The sequence below is a fragment of the Hemicordylus capensis genome, chromosome 1 (genome assembly GCF_027244095.1).
Source record: "Hemicordylus capensis ecotype Gifberg chromosome 1, rHemCap1.1.pri, whole genome shotgun sequence".
Taxonomy (NCBI): domain Eukaryota; kingdom Metazoa; phylum Chordata; class Lepidosauria; order Squamata; family Cordylidae; genus Hemicordylus; species Hemicordylus capensis.
Window position 1 is genome coordinate 237,938,132 of NC_069657.1, and position 20,279 is coordinate 237,958,410.

General features: G+C 45.4%; 1 protein-coding gene across 12 annotated transcripts in view; it reads left to right on the plus strand.

Annotated features, from left to right (window-relative positions):
• KANSL1L (KAT8 regulatory NSL complex subunit 1 like) overlaps positions 1-20,279 on the plus strand; it is a 108,101-nt gene that overhangs the window by 29,454 nt on the left and 58,368 nt on the right. For all 12 annotated transcript variants that reach the window (XR_008313044.1, XR_008313046.1, XR_008313045.1 and 9 more), the window contains 3 exons: positions 59-1,177; positions 15,810-15,951; positions 18,446-18,643. Coding sequence is in view for 9 of the 12 variants with exons in the window: in XM_053283413.1 (XP_053139388.1) it covers positions 87-1,177; positions 15,810-15,951; positions 18,446-18,643 (1,431 nt within the window). In the remaining 3 variants the exon portion in view is untranslated. The remainder of the gene's footprint in view (positions 1-58; positions 1,178-15,809; positions 15,952-18,445; positions 18,644-20,279) is intronic.

The window sequence follows — 20,279 nt, forward strand, 5'->3', positions numbered from 1 at the left end:
GTCAAAGCAATGAAGATTAAAAATATGGCATTCTTACTCGGTATTTGTTTTCTTACAGGTTTGTTTAAAAACTGCTTACAACAGCTATGACACCTGCTCTTCGAGAGAAAGCAATGAAAGGACATGGTATCTATTTATCCCCATCCTTGTCTTCAAGAGCTATGGAATCCAATGAGACATTGGGCATGGCAAGTACCAGAGTAGTCAAGGAGAAAATGAAGGATGGCTCTGTCACAAAGATCACTTGCTCAGTTCGGGGGCTTCCCACCTCTCAGTCCAAACATACCAATGATCACTTTAATTTAAAGTGCTTTGACTCTCACTCTTCTAAACATTACCCCTTATTAATGAGTGCCAATTCTGCTCTCAGTGTAAATAATAAAAATTGTATGCTCAAAACCTCAGAAGAGCACAGTTGCTCCAAGATGAGAAATCCTTTGTGTAACAGCACTAATACACACTTCAGTCAAATTATTAATTCAGAATCTGGGGAGCAGATCAGAGGAGAAACTTTATCAGGGACAACAACTCAGAATTTACCAGAAATTGGAAAACTATTGGATTCATGTTTAATTGAACCCAGCAATACAGAAGAAAGACGGCTTCCTAACTCTAAATGGTACCGAAAGAATGGCTTTTTTGGCAAGGCTTTATTTGTAAATACTGAGACAAAAAAAGAAGACTCATTCCATCAAGTGCATCATGATGCTTCGGAAGGAACAACGAACTGCAATCCCAGCAGTAAAGAACAGGCATTGAATTTCTCCTTACTTCAGTGTGTAAACAAGCAACAGGTTTTACTCAGCCAGGCCAAAAGAACTCAGAAACGTTTGCAAATACTATTGGCAAAGCATGTTGTCAAACACTGTGACCAGCAGATGAAATGTTTTGTGAGACATCAACTACAGAGAATGAAAGCATTTCATGATCCAGCCAGGATTTTGGGTGGCAGTTTTCATAGATGCACTGGAATTAAAACTGAAAGCAACAATTTAGAAACTAATGTGGGTAAAGATGTCCAGCACGATTTTGATGTTTTACCTGGTAAAATCAGTAAGTTTGCTTGTTCTACAGCAGGACTACTGTCTCAGATGGAAGAGAGCTTAGATTCTGAGGCCACTTGCAGCAGCTCAAGTGAAGATGATGATGAGCAGATTTCCAGAAATGTTGTGGCAGTGTAAGTGTTAACAAATACTATAACTTGTACATTCAGTGCTACATGCAGTTATATGCTCTCACTTTTCATGTAAACCTGTGAGACCTGTGCAGTTGCAAGACTGATATGTAAATGAAATTGAAGGCTTGAATCTGCAGATCTTTAAAAAGTAAGTTTCTTTTACTAAGTTGGTAAGGTTACTGAGGTAAGTGGAAATGTTCATTTGATTATAGCTTAGCAGAAATCCTGCACTTTATTTGCATATTTGTAGTACAAGGAGTCATTCTGCATGTTTAAACTCATGTTTAAGAAAAGTATCCACAAAAGTGATATTTAAGCACCGTTTCAGAGCAGATTTTGAACATGAATGATGATATATAGCATAACTGCATATGAATAGATTTAAAACATTAATTTTTTTATAGATAATAGACGTGAAACATCTTTCTCAGGATGATTTAAGTACTTTTTTCATTCATTTCTGCTAAAGTATTCTGCCTTGTTCCCACTTGATTTGATCTTTTATGTGACTCTACAAGTGAATTTTAGCCTGTTGAAAAACGGGCGCTAGTAATGCTTTCGGCCCCCGCCGCCGAACCGCCCTCCCAGCTGCCCGATCCCACCATTTGTACAGGAAAGAGGAGCTCGCTAGCAGAGCTTCTCTCTCTGCAAAGGCTCTTTTCAAACTGGCGCTTTGAGCGGAAAGGGCGTCCTTTCCGCTCAAAGCGCCAGTTTGAGAAGAGCCTTTGCAGAAAGAGGAGCTCTGCTAGCGAGCTCCTCTTTCCTGTACAAATGGTGGGATCGGGCAGCTGGGAGGGCGGTTCGGCGGCGGCGTCCGTGGCGGCATTTTTTAGGGGCAATTTGGCCCTTAGTAATTTGGGGGGGGACGGGAATGGTGGGATCGGGCCCCAAGGTTTCCCCCCTGCCCGGCTTTACTGGCGGCGCCAGGCCTCGGCGGCAGCTCCGCCACCACCTTGGCCAGCTTCCCCGCCGCCTCTTCCCCCGGCGCCTCTCTCCTTTATTTGCGGTGGCTGCTTCTGGCCCCGCCGCCGCCTCATCCGCACTCCCGCCGCCAGTTGCCCCGCCGTGGCCACAGCCACCTGTGGCTGTGGCCGCGCCGCCGCCTTGCCCGCACTCTCCTCCCAGCGTGGGCGGCGGCCACTTCTCCTTCTCCCGGCCCCAACATGGCCGCCGGGTCCTGCCGTTCGTGCCTCTCTTGCTCTGTTCTGGGCATGCGCTGCACGCATGCCCAGAACAGGCCAGGCACGAACGCACGCTTGGTGTCCGTCCATGGACGGACACCAAGCGTTTTATTAGAGAGGATATTTTAAGAGTTTTTCCTCTCTTTGGAGCTCCAAGCCCTGCTGGGACGTTGCGTGGTGACTGGCTGGCCTACGGCCTTTATGCTGGGCACGACAAACTTAAATAAATGTGTTCATTGCAGCTCTCAGATCCCTTCCCCCGATACTCATACTGAGTGTCTCTTGTGCCTGGGGGAATCCCACATTGTTGAGACCTGTCTTCATTGCTAGAGGTTTATGAACAGGCTCACAAGAATAGGGCTTCTCACCTGCGCACAGCCCTGTGGGGCTTCGCTCTCCGTTTTTTGAAAGCCTTATTGTTGAAGCGTCAGCTAAGATGGCTTTGGTGCAGTCGGAGTGTTCGGAATCTGCTCTAGTGGAAGTCGAAACCCCAGTCTTGATACCAGTTTTGGCATCTTCCATTGTCAATCCCTCTACTGTTTTGAGCGCTTCGGTGCATTCTGAGGATTTGCTTCACCGTCCTCTGCCCGCGGTGTTGGATCCTTCTCCAACTCCCTCAATCTTGAAGCCGAAGAAAAAGAAGACTCCAAAGCTGCCTCCTGATCTGCCGGTGGGTCAACACCTCCTTCCTATCCCCAAGAAAAAGAAGACCGTGTCAGTTCCTGCGTTGGAGGTCCCGTTGGCCAAGAAGCCTAAGTTGGATTCAGCAAGGGCTTCGGCCCAACCAATACCGAAGTTGTCAGTTTCTGTCTGTCCTAGCTCGCCGCAGGCCAGGGACTCCTTCGACTTGGTGCCTGATCGTGCTTGCACGAGTAGAGAACTGTCAGTGGCGACAGACGAACGTAATAGGCTTTGGCTGAGGAAGAGCCATATTCGCCCGACAAGCCCACAGAAGACGCGTCGTGGCTGTCTCGGCGTCATTCACTCCCTCGGTGACACCAGGAGTGTCTCCCTCCTAGGGATCGGAGTTCACGTTGGAACTCAGATAATTGCTCCTGATTATAGACAGGATCAGGAATGGGACTGTCATGAAGCTGGGCAGGCGGATTGGTACTGTATGACGGACTGCTTCTCCCTCTTGGATAAGATTGAGCCCTTATTTTATGGCGCTTGGCACCGGGACAAAGGAGCCTGTGGACGATACCAGGACGGCTACCGCTCAGACTATGCTTTGCTCCGATATGGCTCTTGATACCGGAAAGATCCCGCATATGGGACACCCGGAACTGACATATGGGACACCGGACTGGCATGAGCCCCCCTCACACTTGGAAAGGAGGTCTTGCTCCCGATTCCTGCAACGCTCCTCTAGAGAGCAGCCTGAGTGATGTGATTCGCCTTCTGCCACTCGGGTTCTACAACAGGCACCGCAGCCTGCTCAGGTACTGCTGACAGAGTCTCTGGCCTCGATACCAAACATTGTGGGAAGCAAGATAGACTCCCCAACAGTTTCGATGGCCTTGACCCAAGATTCTTTGATGCTTCCTGAATCAGACTGTGAGAGCAATCCTCTCTCCCTGGAATTGGACGTTGCTTCCCCCAGGTCGTCCCCGTTGGACATACTTTAAGCTCATTTCTCTGTTGGAGGATTATAAACAGTACTCTGCATTTGTGGCTCACATGACTTCTGCCCTGGGCATGAGCCTTGGTACGCAGCAGAAAGAGGAATTGGACCCCTTGTTTAGCCTTATGACGCAGAGGCCAAGATACCCGCCGCTCTGCCTCTTGACTTGGCATTGTTGGGGGTCATGAGAGGCCATTGGAAGAAGCCAGCCACTCTTTCTCAGCCCAATAAGCACTTGGATAACTTTTATAGGGTGCAAATGCAGGATGATACAGCTTTCCTAAAGAATCATCGGACCCCAAATTCTATTGCCGTTGAGGCATCTCGACAGAAGGCCAGAGGTCACAGCCAATCGGCTTCGGGTGACAAGGAGGGCAGAAAATTAAACTCCTTTGGGAGATGGCTTGCCTCGGCTCTCCACCTAAGGGTGGCCAACTATCAGGCCTACAATGCCCATTATAACCACTTTCTGTGGGAGAAGGTAGCTGCCTTTTTAGACCTGTTGCCACAGGACAAACACAATCCTGCTAAGGCGTTTCTACGTGAGGCAATACAGGTGGCGAAACAAGAGCTGTACTCAGCTAGACACTCGGTGGAGTGCGCTGCCGAGACTCAGCTCTCAGACAGCATGCCTGGCTACGCTGCTCGGGTCTGACCTATGAGGCCTGTGCCAGGGTCGAGGACCTCCCCTTTGAAGGTTCCAGCCTCTTTACAGAGCAGACGGATGACACGCTCCAAAAGCTCCAGAAGTTGAGGAGCACAGCGAGGTCCATGTCTTATTCATCCTCGACACCTAAACCACAGAAGTCTGCCAGGTGGTCCCTCTATCAACAGCAGAAGCCTCTTCTCAGCAGCAAGCTTCGCCTGAACGCTCCTTTTGTAGCAACAGGTTCCAGTCCTGATACAAGTTGGGCCTCCAGCCTAGTAAGCTGGCCTTTCAGAAACAGCACCCAAATACCTTTCCAAAGAAACAATGACTCGGGGCGCTTTCGGACTCACTTGGCCCCATTTGTGGCAAGCTGGGACAAGGTGAACACGGACCAGTGGATCCTTATGGTCATACATTTGGGCTATGCTCTCGAGTTCAGTGGGACGTCACCTGTGTCCGGGGTCGTGACTACGCTGTATACTCCGGAATTGGACCAGGGGGTCTCTGCTCTCCAGTCAAAGGATGCACTAGAGAAGGACACCAATCTGGAGAGTCCCAGTTTCTATTCCAGGTACTTTCTCGTGCCGAAACCGAATGGAGGTTGGCATCCTATACTAGACTTCATGGCCCTGAACAGGCACCTGGTGTACAAACATTCCTGCATGCTATCGATACAAACTATATTGACCATCCTGGAAAAAGATATATGGATGGTCTCCCTAGACTTGAAAGACACATACTATCATGTCTCAATACGCCCTCAGCATTGACGCTTCCTGCGCTTCCAGATAAGGGGGATCCCCTATCAATTCAAAGCTTTGCCGTTTGGCCTCACAATGGCACCGAGGATTTTTACAAAATGCCTGGCCCCGGTGGTGGCTTTCCTGCAGGAACAAGGGTGGCAGGTCCTGCCTTACTTAGACGATTGGCCCCTGGTCAGCTCGCTAATGGTCAGCTCACACCTCCTTAAAAAAATCAAAATTCATAGCACGTACCTTTATGACAACATCCGCACCTGGGAGTGCAGCAAAGGGTCGTTCTTATTCTTGCCATAACCCTACCACTATCAAGAAAAAAGGGAATTTAGGAAACAATTCAGACCATATCAACAATCTAAGGGATTCAACCAAAAGCCTACAGGAAGTAACACCTGCCAAAACAAGGACAATTCCAAGCAGTCCTTTTGATGGGATTGTTCACCCACAGCACAAAGCAGCATTAGCCAAGACCTACAACTTCGGCTTGGAAACACACAAAATTGCCAGTATTGCCAGGACCCCAAACATTGGTTCTGTAGTTGCCAGAAACATCATCAAACTGGTAAGCCATGCGCAAGCATGGCACAATATAACATCAGATCAATGGGTCTTGCGTATTATACAGACGGGTTATGCAATAGAGTTCAAAGCTTGACCACCATTCTCAGACATGAAGTTTACCAGAGCCACGTTGATTCTCCAGGACAAAGTGCAAGTATTACTGGAGAAACAAGCAATTGTACCGGTACAGTGGGTGAACAGGCTATCAGGATTTTATTCCTGCTATTTCCAAATCCCAAGAAGAGATGGTGATATCAGGGCAGTTATGGCCCTAAGGGGCCTCAATTACTATATCTTGGACAGAAAATTCAGAATGACAACCTTGCAGGCAATTCTGCCCTTCCTGGCCCAGATGACATGGGGGGCAACATTAGAGCTGAAGGATACCTATTTTCATGTGGGCATTCAGGAAAATCACCGCCGTTATCTCAAGTTCACGGTAGGAAATCTGATATACTAGTATACAGTCCGGCCTTTCAGCCTCTCGACAGCACCAAGGGTATTCACTAAGGTGATGGCTGTCGCGACAGCCTACCTCAGGATGTAGGGAATAATAGTTTATCTCTTACTAGATGATTGGCACCTGGTCAGTGATGACAAACAGCGTCTAATAAAAAGCTTCCATTGGTGGTTGACAGAACTCAATCTAACCCAAGGGGTCCCATTCGTGCCATTGACCCCAATGCAATGGGTGACAACAGATGCACCATCTAAGGAGTGCCCATTGCAGGAACCATTGACTACAGGGGAATTAGACAGAGGTACAGGCACAAAAACATATCAATTACTTAGAGCTGATGGCAGTTTTCCTGGCACTAAGAACCTTTGAACCCATGCTGGGGGGACGGTGGTGCAAGTGAAGCTGGACAATACGTCAGCAGTTGCCTGCCTCAACAAACAAGGGGGCACGGTCTCCATGTCACTGTGTACTCTAGCCCTAAAAATTTGGACATGGTGTGTTGCACATGCCGTCTATCCAGTGGCGATACACATAAGAAGTGTAGACAATCAACTGGCAGACAGCCTCAGTTGAGTCTCCTATCATAACCAAAGACACGAATGGGAGATAAATTGTTACCTAAGGAAAGTTTTTGACATCTGGGGTGTCACATTGGTAGACTTGTTTGTGATTAATGTCAACAAAAAGTGTGTCAACTACTGCTCTCGTGCAGGCATAGGACATGGATCTCTGGGGGATGCATTCCAGTATACTTGGAGTGCGGGTCTCCTATATCTCTTTCCTCCATTACCAATAATAGGTCGGTACTAGCACAAATTTTGAGGGACAAGGCATCCTGCATTCTTCTGACACCATGGTGGCCATGCCAACTGTGGTTTGCCCCACTCCTGCAACTGTCAAGAGGTGGCTTCCACAGATTCCCCGCTTGCACCAGATCTGCTTCAAAGAAATCAGGGAGAAGTTCTGCATCCCTATATCCTGACTCTCTGAATGACAGCGTGGAGGATTGGGTTTTGAAGGGCATTCTATTAAACAGACTTTTTTCAACGAGGCAAAATTACACCAGAAAGTGGAAGTGTTTCACAACCTATATAAGTGGCAAGGGGTATCGGCCTTTACGTGCCACGGTACAGCAAGTGCTGCTGTACTTGACTGTGCTGAAGTTAAAGGGCCTAGCTAATGTTTCAATCAAAGTACATTTAGCAGCTTTTCCCCTCAAAGTACAGGGGTTGGTAATACGGTTGGTAATACGGTAATACGGTTTTCTCCCATCCTGATTGCAAGCGCTTTATGAAGGGCCTCAACAATTTGTATCCACCTGTTAGGAAGCCAATTGAACAGTGGAGTCTGTCTTTAGTACTGGCGACTTTGACAGAGCATCCTTTTGAGCCGTTGGCGATAGTACCAATCTGTCTGCTCACCCTGAAGCCTGCTTTTCTGGTGGCAATCACATCAGCAAGACTAGTAAGTGAATTGATGGCTCTTCGCATGGAAAAGCCTTTTACTCGGTTCTATCCACATAAGGTGGCCATGAGGCTTGACCCTCGATTTCGCCCAAAATTATACCAGAATTTCATTTAAACCAAGAAATAATCTTACCTACCTTTTTCCAAAAACCCCAGACACCCTTGGAAGCATTGCTACATTCTTTGGACGTACATAGGGTTCTTTTCTATTACCTGCAGAGGACTTACGGATTCAGGAAAACGAAAAAACTGTTTGTGGGTTACAAGGGTAAGTGCAAGGGCTGCCCTATATCCCGCTAATGTCTAGCGCATTGGCTAGTGGAGTTGATTTTATTTATTATTTAGTTAGATTTATATGTCGCCCTACTCCCATAGGACTCAGGGCGGCTTACAAGCAATAACATACAAAGCAACACAGTTCTATAAAATACATCATACATAACATCATAACCACAACCCCATACAGTACTCATTACATAACATAACCATGGATTACCAGATCACTCTACGACCAGCTATCTCAGCGACCGAACACCCGACGGAACATTTCCGTCTTGCACGCCTTACGGAAAGCCAACAAATCATGGAGAGCTCTGATATTATCTGGAAGACCATTCCATAGAGTTGGGGCCACCACTGAGAAGTTCCTGGCTCTCATTGATTGCAGTTTAACATCCCTAGGGCCCGGGATCACCAAGGTATTACTTGTGGCCGATCTCAGGACCCGGCGAGGGATATATTGAACAAGGCGGTCCTGGAGGTATGGAGGGCCCATATCGTGTAGGGCTTTAAATGCTAAAGTTAATATCTTAAACCTAACCCGGGACTCAACCGGCAGCCAGTGCAGTTGAACGAGCCAAGGTGTCACATGTGCTTGCCAAGGCGCCTTAGTAAGGACCTTGGCCACTGCATTCTGCACCAGTTGCAATCTCTGAGTTAGGCGCAATGGCAACCCCACATAAAGTGAGTTGCAATAATCTAACCTAGAAGTAACCATTGCATGGATCACAGTGGCCAAATCCGGAGGAAACAGATAAGGGGCTAACCGCCGTATTTGGCATAACTGAAAAAAGGCCTTTCGAGCGACCTCCATGATCTGAGTCTCCATATTCAAAGAGGCATCAAGAATCACACCCAGACTCTTCACTGTAGGCTGAGGTATCAAACAAGCACTATCAAGGGTCGATAATTGGAAATTCCCCCCTGACCTCTTAGGGCCCAGCCACAGAACTTCAGTCTTATCTGGATTAAGCCGTAGATGACTTTGCTTCAGCCAGTCTACGACCGCCTCCATTTTCTTGGTATATCAACGGCAGGGCGTGCCACCGCCAAAACCGGTGCGTGCACATTCAACCAGAGCGTATGCAGCTTCAGCAGCCCATCTTTCGGGCATCAAGATGGCAGATATCTGCATGGCGGCTACATGGTCTTCTCGGCAGTGGTTGTTGTAAACTGCCCAGAGACGTAAGTTTTGGGCGGTATAAAAATACATTAATAAAATAAAATAAATAAATCCATTAAGTATTATACAGTAGACTTACGAATGGCTTGGGGAGCAAACTTCAGAAGAAATCTTCTAAAGAGGGTGTTGCCATGAGCTTTGGGTCTACTGCACCCACCTCTAAGAGGAAAGCTGGCTAATCACCCATTGCTTATGGTTACAACAGATCACGATCCAGATAAACAGGTTGCTTACCTGTAACTCTTGATCTGGAAGTGATCTGTTGTAACCATGGGTGATTAGTCAGCCCACGGGGTCCCTGCGCAGGCGCAGAACCCATAGCTTATGACTACAATGGATCACTTCCAGGTCAAGAGTTACAGGTAAGCAACCTGTTTATATGAAGCCTAGATATTTTGAAAGTGTCATTGAGTTATGTTGAATAATGGTTCTCTCTTCACCAGACACCTGTCCATTATGTGTGCTTTTCATTTAAGGACTAGTGTTTTCAGGCCCGTTGTAATAACGGGCACTAGTAGGGGAGAGTTTCCCCCCGCTGCCCCACTCCCTCTGGCCTTTGCCCCCCCCCCCCCGCCCTCCCAGCTGCCCGAGACCTCCTTACCCGAAGCAGCCCGTGACAGTCGGGCGAACTAAAAGCAGTTTTTGCGAAGAAGAGAGGAGCTCCCGAACAGAGCTCCTCTCTGTGATAAGCCAATGCCCAAACTGCTGCTATAGACGCAAAGGACGCATTAGGTGTCCTTTGCGCCCAAAGCACCAGTTCAGGAAGAGGCTTAGCACAGAGAGGAGCTCTGTTCGGGAGCTCCTCTCTTCTTCGCAAAAACTGCTTTTAGTTCGCCCGACTGTTGCGGGCTGCTTCGGGTAAGGAGGTCTCGGGCAGCTGGGAGGGTGGTTGGCGGCCGTGGCGGCTGCCGCGGAAGCATTCTCCTGGGCCATTTTGGCCCTTAATCATTTGGGGGGGGGAGTGGGGAAGGAGAATTTGGGCAGCTGGGAGGGCGGGAGAGCGGGCGGCGGCCGGGCAGACTCTGGGGGCGCCGCTGCCGCTCTGGTCCGGGCTGCCCCTGCCTCACATTCCCGGGCGGTCTCCCCGGCCGGGCAAGGGCCCCAAGGACTCCCAGCCGCCCAGCTGCGGCGGCGGCGGCAGGCCTTGGCGGTGGCTACGCTGCCACCTCGGCCGGTTTCCCCCGCCGCCGCCTCCTCCCCCCGCCCGGCTTCGGCGGCGCGGCCAGGCTGCGGCCATGACTCCGCCGCGCCTTGGCCGCGTCTCGGCCAGTGTCCCCCTCCTCCGCAGTCCCGGCTTCTTCGGGGCGGCCGTTTCTGGCCGCCCAAGATGGCCGCCGGGTCCTGCCTGTCGCGCCTGCCTTGCTCTGTTCTGGGCATGCGCTCTGCGCATGCCCAGAACAGGCAAGGCACGAACGCACGCTTGGTGTCCGTCCACGGACGGACACAAAGCATTTTATTAGAGAGGATACCTACGCTGATACCATTTTCATATTATAGATGCAATGTAAATATTACTGGCTCATTTCTTTTTTGATATGTAAACATTTCTTTTTTAATATTTAAATTTTATTTAAAATATTAAAGAAATGATTTTATTTTAAATAAATTAAATATATTTAATACACATAAATAAATATCTATTTAATTTTATTTAAATTATGTGCATATTGTTTTACTATCGCTGTCTTTTTCTACCATCTGTCTATTTTTATAATTGGAATTTTATCTCTTACATCAGATAGCCATAGGAAACATAGGAGACTGCCATATACTGAGTCAGACCATTGGTCTATCTAGCTCAGTAAGGTATTTGCAGTGGTGTTCAGTAATACTGGTTGGATTTCATGATAGAATTGCTAGTGAGGGATGCAGTTGTGCTAGACATTGTAGATTAGCAGGGCTTGATAAGAGTACTTAAAGTGTTACATAATTCACTAAGTAATAGTCCATTATTAATTAATCTAATGGTTAGTTTTTAGAAGACAAAAAATACTACAGGTAGATTAACGTGTTGAAGATGTAACTTGGGAGAAAATGTAGACGGTTGCTGAGGTACTAACAGGCCCGTCTATAGGGCAGGGCGATCGAACCAGGCCTCGTGTCTGGACCAGGCCCCGTGGCGGCACACAAGCAGCCCATCTCTTCTTTTGCTCGGCAGCCTTGTGCCCGTCCCGACTCCCGGAATGGTGGCACACACCAGTGGCCAAGCGAGCAGCCTGCCTCTCTACTTTCTTGGCAGTCTCACATGCTGCCCCCAAGCCCAGGTACAACTTCCAGAGATTCCTTTCTGGGGCCTGGGTGCAGGACCTGAGTGGCTCCCTGTGGTGACCCCCATGTGGAAGCTGCTTCCCTTCCTCCCAGCTCAAAGCTACTGCTGCAAAGATCCTGCTGCAAGGGATGGGGTGTGTGCATGCCTCCCAGTGGCTCCCCCCCCCCCCGACCCCAGCCATGCCGTTAAAAACAGGGAGAGGAAAGGTTAATCATTATTCATCTTGCGTTGCAATGCTTTCTGTGCCTGCCCTGCCTTCTCCTGGCACCAGCTGCAGCTGCTCAGTCATTGGCTCTCCTGGAGTTTTCTCCGTCCCTGTGCTCCTACCCTACTTGGCATTTGAATGCATATGCAGAGCAAACCCACCAAAAGGAAAAGCTGAGTTCCCCCTCCCAAAGTAAGTCAACTGCAAAAAAAACTTAACTTATCTAGTTTGTGTGTATGTGTGTGAGAGATTTGTATGTGTGTCAGTTTTAAGTCACTGTGTTTCTCTCCCCCCCGCCCCCGTATAAACTAGTGCTCATTTGAAGACTGTTTGTTTCTTCCCCACCTACCTCCCACCCCATTTTGGAACTATTGTATAGTGAATGAGAGAGAGAGAGATCCCCCCCGTCCCCACAACACACAGCCCCGTCTTCTTTGTGTGAGTGTGTGAGAGAGGGTTTTAAATTAAAAAACAACAACACATTTTCAGGTGCCAAGTGTAAGCCAGCTATTTTAATACAAACGTGTAAGAATACTCCCCCACCCTAATAATATACTTTCTTGTGAGGAAATTAGTCATTACAAAAAGTATTAAAAGCTTTAAAAATAATGAGGGAGGAAAAATGCTCTAACAGAATTGATCTGTTTCTATTTTTGTTTGTTCCTGCCTTTTGGTTAATTATATGCTTGTTTTTGAAGACATTAAACTGCATATAGCCTTAATCTGGTTTGTGGGTGTGGGTGTTTCCCTTATGTCTTTGCCTTATATTATTAAAATATTTATATACTGCTTTGTTTAGCAACAAAGTTCTCAAAATGGCTTACACAGCAAAATACATGAAAATATGATTCTCTATGCCAGTGTTTCTCCTTATAATTCACTGACTGTTTTATTTTTCTTTATCAGTATATAAAAAAACTTGCCTGCTGTGTCTGTTATAAGATACGTGAAAGTAGCTTCACAAATTACTAAAATGAACATTAAACATTTTCCCCTCCTCCATCACCAAAAGTACATCTTTTTTTATACACTTCCTTCAAAATAAGGCTTTGCATATCAGATCACAGGAAAGTCCCTTTAAAAGCTGTGTTGGCCTTGAAATGCTTATCTGTAAATCCTAAGAAATTGGGGTAATCTGTTGACCTGGGTTAAATCAGACTGGTGGATATATAATCCTAAATAGATAGCAAACTCGTGATTTTTCTTTCTGCTTGACATATACTGTAATCACTTTGGACTGTATACCCAGACAGTTTTCAGTGCTTCTCATTTTTTATGTCTGGAAGCATAGGGCTACCTCTGGCCGTGGCTCATATTATTGTCCTTGGTGTACATATTTTGCCAGCCCTCAAAATTCAAGTCCTTTCTAATTTCTCCTCATGTGGTATCCAGAGTCCTTGGAGCAACTTTGATAAGTTTCAGAACCCCTTTCTGTGGTGTGGTAGCTTTAAATTATAACTCCCAAGACTGCATGCTTGGGAATAAATGGTTTGTGTGTATATGTCTGTGAGAGAGAAAAAGAGAGAGTGTGCACTGATAGGGATAGGAACATTGCTAAGGTTGTATGCATATATCAGGTCACAGTAGTAGGCATATATGTTAAAAATGTTTCTGAGCTAGGGGAATATGCATGCACATGTGTGTGAAAGTGTATGCACATATGAAGGGGGTATAATATATGCATAGAAGGGAAAGAAAGGGCATTCTAAGAATCTTGTCTTCATCATGTCCTTTTCGTTTTTCTGCAACAGATATGGGGTGGGGGTGGGTGGGAAAAGACATGGTACAAGGAGGCCCACCTTCACTTTTTGTCCCTAGGCCCACTCCAACCTTGATCTAGCTTTAGCTACCACAGCTCATCATCCACCTGCTTGTAATATCCCCCTAAAATTCACTCAGCTAAAAGCTGAAAAAACGAAAGAAATGTGTGTAAAGTGACTAAACACTGATCCATGTGGTCCCTGTCCTTCAGTTCTGGGGGAGGGCGGGGGGGTTGTCGCCAGCCGACTTTGAATTAAGTATTGGGAATCCAAGTGTCTTCCTTCAAATTAGATTTTTATTGCAGGAGAATTCAATGTTGGAATTCAAGTTTGGAATGCAACTGTGTTAAATTGTGTATGTTTGTGTCTATGTGTTACATATTATGCATATTAGATTGTAATGTTAAGGGGACCCCACACATGTTAATTTGCCCCTAGCCCCATGCCCCCCTAGGGACAACCCTGATTAACAAGTTGATTGATTAAGTGCCATCAAGTCGTTGTTGACTCTTAGTGACCACATAGATAGATCCTCTCCAGGATGATCTTTCTTCAACTTGGCCTTGTTTCAGTAGTGCATTCATTATTATTAATTCAATTTCTATACTGCCCTCCCAAAAATGGCTCAGGGCGGTTTACACAGATAAATAATAAATACATAAAATGTATTGTGGTCGTAATCTAGTCCATCCACCTTGCTGCTGGTTGTCTTCTTCTTCTCTTTCCTTCAACTATCCCCAGTATTATGGACTTCTCAAGGGAGCTGGGTCTTTGTGTAATGTGCCCAAAGTATGGTAGTTTGAGCCTGATCATTTGTGCCTTGAGTGAAAATTCTGGATTGATTTGTGTCCGCCCCTGGCTGTCCATGGTATTCTCAAAAGTCTTCTGCAGCATATTAATTGTCTGCTAGATCCTTTACTGTTGATGATCGATCCTAAAAGGCAGAAGCTATCCACCACTTCAATGTCTTCATTATCAATTCTGAGGCTGGTTGCCCATTGTCATTAGTTTGATCTTCTTTACATTTAGTCATAGTCCCATTTTTTCACTGTGCTCCTTGACTTTCATTACTGGTGTTTGCAGATCGTCCACATTCTCTGCTATCAGAGTGATGTCGTCAGCGTAGCACAGGTTATTGATGTTTCTTCCTCCAACATTAAAACCACACTCATCTTCTTCCAATCCAGCTTCTCTCAGTATATGTTCAGCATATAAATTGAATAAAGAAGGAGAAAGTATACAGCCTGATCGTACTCCTTTGCCGATCTGGAATCAGTCTGTTTCGCCATATTCTGTCTGAACTGTTGCTTCCTGTCTTGTGTATAGGTTTCTCATGAGAATAATGAGATATTCTGGGATGCCCATTTTCCTAAGGACATTCCACGACTTGACATGGTTGACGCAATCGAAGGCTTTTCTGTAGTCAATAAAGCACATATTGACTTCTTTTGGGTATTCTTTTGGGTTTCTCAATTATCCAGCGTGCATCAGCAATAATGTCTCTTGTTCCTTGGCCTTTTCTGAAACCAGCTTGAACATCCTGCATTTCCCTTTCCACATAGGGCTCTAATCTGCATTGGATGATCCTGAGCATTATTTTGCTAGTGTGTGAAATTAAGTATATTATGTGATGGTTTGTGCAATCCGTTAAGTCTCCTTTCTTTGGTATAGGTATGTAGATAGACCTCTTCCAATCTGTTGGCCACTGTGTTCTCCAAAGTTGCTGGCATAATTTGGTTAGAGCGTTGATCAATTCTTCTTATGTTTCCTGTCATATTTCTGTAGTTATTCCATCAATTCCTGTAGCTTTCCGACTTGGTAATGACCGGAGTGCTGATCTTATGTCATCTTCCCGTACTAGAAGTTCCTGCAAGTAGGAAATATCTTCTAGAGTGTCTTGGATGTTGATATCCCTGCTGTACAGATTAACAGATTGGATGTTGACGACCCTGCTGTAACATCAGCAAGTTACTAGAATACTATATTAAAATAACGAGATACTTTTGGCTGCAATTGAGATGCTTTTGCAGTACAAAACAGCTAGGAAATTTAAATACCAGAGGGATGACTGTTATTCTTGTACGTCAATCATACTTATGTATATGAGACTTGTACCGCTTTAAAAACTAATAGTTATTGTGGTATAAGTTCTGGTGTACGATATTTAAGATGTATTTGTAAAACTGTGATTATCTTGTGTTGCTGGCTAACCGACCAATGTTCCATGTTCTTCCCAGTAAAAATAGATCTGACTGGAAATGGCTGGTAGACAGAGCTAAAGTTGGGTGCCGCTGGACATGGCTTCAAGCTCAGATCTCAGAGCTAGAATACAAGATCCAGCAACTCACTGATCTTCACAGGCAGATCCGTGCCACCAAGGTATTTGTGCTTTGAGAACTTTGCTGAAAAGCAGTATATAAATATTTATGGCCGTATTGTCAGTGAGTAAGAAAAGAGAGTTCTTCAGATAAGTAATTTACAGATGGATGTTCTTTCTGTTACTATAGTACCATTGGCACTATATTGGCAGTGTCCAATAAAGGCTTGGAAACCCAGTGGAATTTGGTATAATTTTTATTTGGAAGGTTGGTGAAATGATAGTGATTTGAAGTAGGAACCGGAATGCTATAAAGTTGTTGTTTTGAAACCTATTCTAGCCATTTATTGATTATGTAAGGGCTGCATAGAGAAAAGAGTAATATTCATATGGGTTTCATACTCCAGTCTTTTCCTGCATGGTGTTAGCAAAAATTACAGGCAAAATTTCAACAGAAAGGGTGAATATGGTTCTTTCTTGCCTCCTTTAATATTTCCATACCATTTGGCTGTAACACAGCATAACAACAATATTTGCAATTTTAGTACAATCAGAAAAACTTAGCAGGGTGGAATCCACTCCACCTGGGGTAGAATAGTCAGTTGTGAAAAACAGAGAAAACACAGAAGTTGTATATTTTTCCTTTTCTTTCAAAAGGAGTGAAATACTATTAAAGCAGAACTCTAAAATCCTCTCTAATAAAAGCCTTGGTGTCCGTCCGTGGACACCAAGGCGTGTGTCTGTGCCTGCGACGGCCGTTCTGGGCATGCGCAGAGTGCATGCCCAGTACGGCTGACGCAGGCATGGAGACAGGTACCAGGCGGCCATGTTCCTGACTCTGCCCGGCCGCAGAGAGGACAGAAGTGGCTCGGGCAGCCGCGTGAAGGCAGAGATGGCGGCGACTGCCCGGCCGCGGGGAGGACAGAAGCGGCTCCGTCAGCCACTTGGAGGCAGAGGCAGCGGCGGGCGGCTCGCCAGGGGCTGCCGCGGGCCGAGCAGCCCGCGACTGAGAGACAAGCAGCGGCTGCGGAGGCCAGCCGCGGGCCGCAGAACCGGGACTCGGCCCAGCCCTCTCTGCCTGCCTCCGTCGTCCCGCCTTGCCCTCCTCAACCGCCACCCGCTGGGCAGCGCGCGCTCCCTCCTCCCTTCCCCATCGGCTCCTCTCAGGCGGCGGCAGCAGCAGCGCCCAGACTCAGGAAGAAGGGCAGGGAGGGAGGGAAAGAAGGAGGAGGGAGCCCGCCGGGTGGGCTGGAAAGGAAGGCGAGCGGAGGAACTCTCCCCTACTAGTGCCCGTTATTTAAACGGGCTTGAAAACACTTGTAATTGAATAATTTCAGTCTACAGTTTCCAAATCCAGATAATATAAATTCCATTTTGTTTACTACATTGTTGATGGTTTCTTATTTTCAGCTTGTATTTTTTCCTGTTTTCCCAACTGGCATACACTTCTATACCTTTATTATTCAGTCAAATTACTTTGAAGTAAGGCTGTCACCAGTGGTCCCTCTAATTTTTTTCATCTCTATGCGGAATGAGTTTTGTTCTGGGCAGCAGTATCAAGGCAGTGTGTGTGCACATGCGTTGAGAGTCGGGCCTTTCTAATTCGACCTGAGTGGGACCTAAAATTAACTGAGCGGACATCAGGAAACTTGTGAGTGTGCGCATGCCTTAGAGGGAACAGTGACTGTTACTCTACTTGCCACACCATACTCCCAGATGATTGTCACTGTGGTGAGATAAAGGCATGGTGAGAAAGAGGCTCCTCGCACAATGCATTGTAGAAATCCCATAGGCTGGGTCGCTTCCCGCCACCAGCCCTTCTATGTTTAAGATGGCTGCTGGCAGCCCGATCATCCACACGACCCTGGAGTGGGGTAGGAGGGCACGTGCATCTTCCTGCTTTACTTTTAGCCCAGTACAAAACTTGGACTACCTGGTGAGGAATGCTGGGATTTTGAGAAATCCCAGTGCTTCTCATGACCAGCTTTACCTGGGCTGGCTCAGCCCTACCTGGGTAGAGCTGGTCATGAGAATGACTTCATCATGTTCTTAAAGTCAGTTTTAGGTTTGATAGCAAAGTATTGCATTCCCCCCACCCCCAAATCTCCTAACATCTATGAGCAAAAACTGAGAAACATATTCTCCCATGATTCCAGGTTTGTTTGTTTTTAATTTAATATCTCTATTCAAGCGATGATAGGGGTGGGGAGGAGGATCATTTTTATTTATTTTGTAACTTGCCTCTCTTGAATGATTTGAGGCAATTCAAATTATTGCAGCCTTAACCATGGTATACAATTGTAAACTGAATTTGGATGCTATCGTAGACAGCCACTATAGTGTTAGTTTCTTTCAAAAATGAATGTCACAACTTTACGGTTAAGTCATGTTTTTTTAACCTATTGTCTGCATAAGGCTTACAACCAAAGCCCTAAATTACTAAGCAAAGTGTTTCAGGGAATGTAAGCAGGATGCTCCAGTGATTACAGTCACTATACAATGATTTAGGACAGTTAATGTGTTGTTGGCTGACTGTTTTCATTTGCTGTTGTCTAGGGAATGGTGATCTTAGAAGAATTTCCAGTTCCAAAGGATGTCTTGAAAAAGCAAACACAATTGACAGACCAGGAGGCTTTATTAAACACCACAGGGCACTCTCAAGCTCCCTTTGAGAGGCAGGATGTTTGGCTGGAACCTGATTTTGAAATGTCACCGAGCAGTCCAACTCTGCTTCTCCGTAACATAGAAAAACAGGTATTCAACTAAAAGATGAACATTAAATAAAATTGGATATCGTGTCCAAAATGAATGTAATATAGGCAACAGTTTAATATTCATGAAAAAAATTCTTTTCTGCAACCAGGATCTACATAAGTTGTGGGAGGGGGGAGCCTGTAATAATTTTATACCTTTTGAAAGCAGTAAACTTTACCACCTTTACCCATATCATTTCCAGAACCAATGGCCTACATCCAGACTAGTGTTGCACTAGCATAATGCTATTATATTACCATAAAGACATAGCCTAATAATGTTCCAGACTAGTTTTTGTACTAGTGGAAGAAGTTATACAATCTTGTGTACGTCCCAGGGAATGTCTTCTGCTAGTAGCTGCAATATAGATGCACTGTAAACGACCTAGAGATGCATATTTTCTCACATTTACACTACTGCAACATTTGTCTAGAAGCAGATGAATGTTGCACAAACACCTGAATTTGAATCCCTGCTTGTGAAGCTCTCCTTAGACCAGTCACTGCTTATCATTTCAATATGCCTTGCCTGCTTACTGTGATAATAAAATGTGCTGACTCACTTGTATGGCACCCTGAACTTCTTGTGTTGTGTAGAAAATAAAATTTGCCCATTAGCTTCAGGGCCCTAGGCTCTTCTCTCCCTCACTGACCTTCTTGTCTTCCCCTTGTATCAGTAATCTAGAGTGACTGGAAAGGGGATTGATTTTGGAGTCACTGTATGAATCAGTGTGTTTTAAGCTGGTTCCTGTAGTGCTTTAGAGGCTTTCTAGCACTGTTTCTTGTGCTTATAGGTTATTCTGTGGCATTTGTCTTGCTTATGTTTAAATCTTGAATAAACCTATACATTGATTTACAAATTACCTATATATATACACACACACACACACACACACACACACACACACACACACACACACTTTCATTAACATTGTTTTCCTTCATTTCATATAATCCCTTCCCTCCAGATTCGTTCAGCCCCCTCTTTAGTGGTTTTTAAGGCCCTTCTTAAGACCTAATTTTTTTGCCAGGCTTTTGCCCTTTAATTTTTAATTTTAATTTTTTAAATTATTGGCATTGTTGTTCACCGCCTAGAGTCTTTGGAGAAGGCAGTATACAAGAACTTTTAAATAAATAAATAAATAATAAATAAATAAATAAATAAATAAATTAAATTAAATTGTCATCTTTTGTTTTACAAATGAAAGTATTGGGTTCTTTGCAACATCTTCCCCAGAAACAACATCCAGCTAGCTAACTATGGCAGTTACTGCTTCTTTATAAAATACTTGAAATCTCAGCTTTTTAGTAAAGATATATTAAAATATTATATGATGAGGGAACAAAAAAAGAGGAGAATCTATTGCTATGTTTGCATAATGTACTATCTTAACTCGATTCAGCATTTGGTAGATGATCAGTTTAATAGCTAAACAATAGAAAAGGAGGTTTATGGGGAACTTCCACTTTTTAGTGAGAGGCTTTGTTCTTCTTATGCATGTACTGGTAACATATTCTTTTTAAAGGCAATTATTTCAGACAGCCCCAACAACATCCCTGTAAAACATATTTTTCTCAAGAAATAATGGAGAAACTGCTACTCGGTCAGTTGAATATATTCAAGTATGCAGGCATTG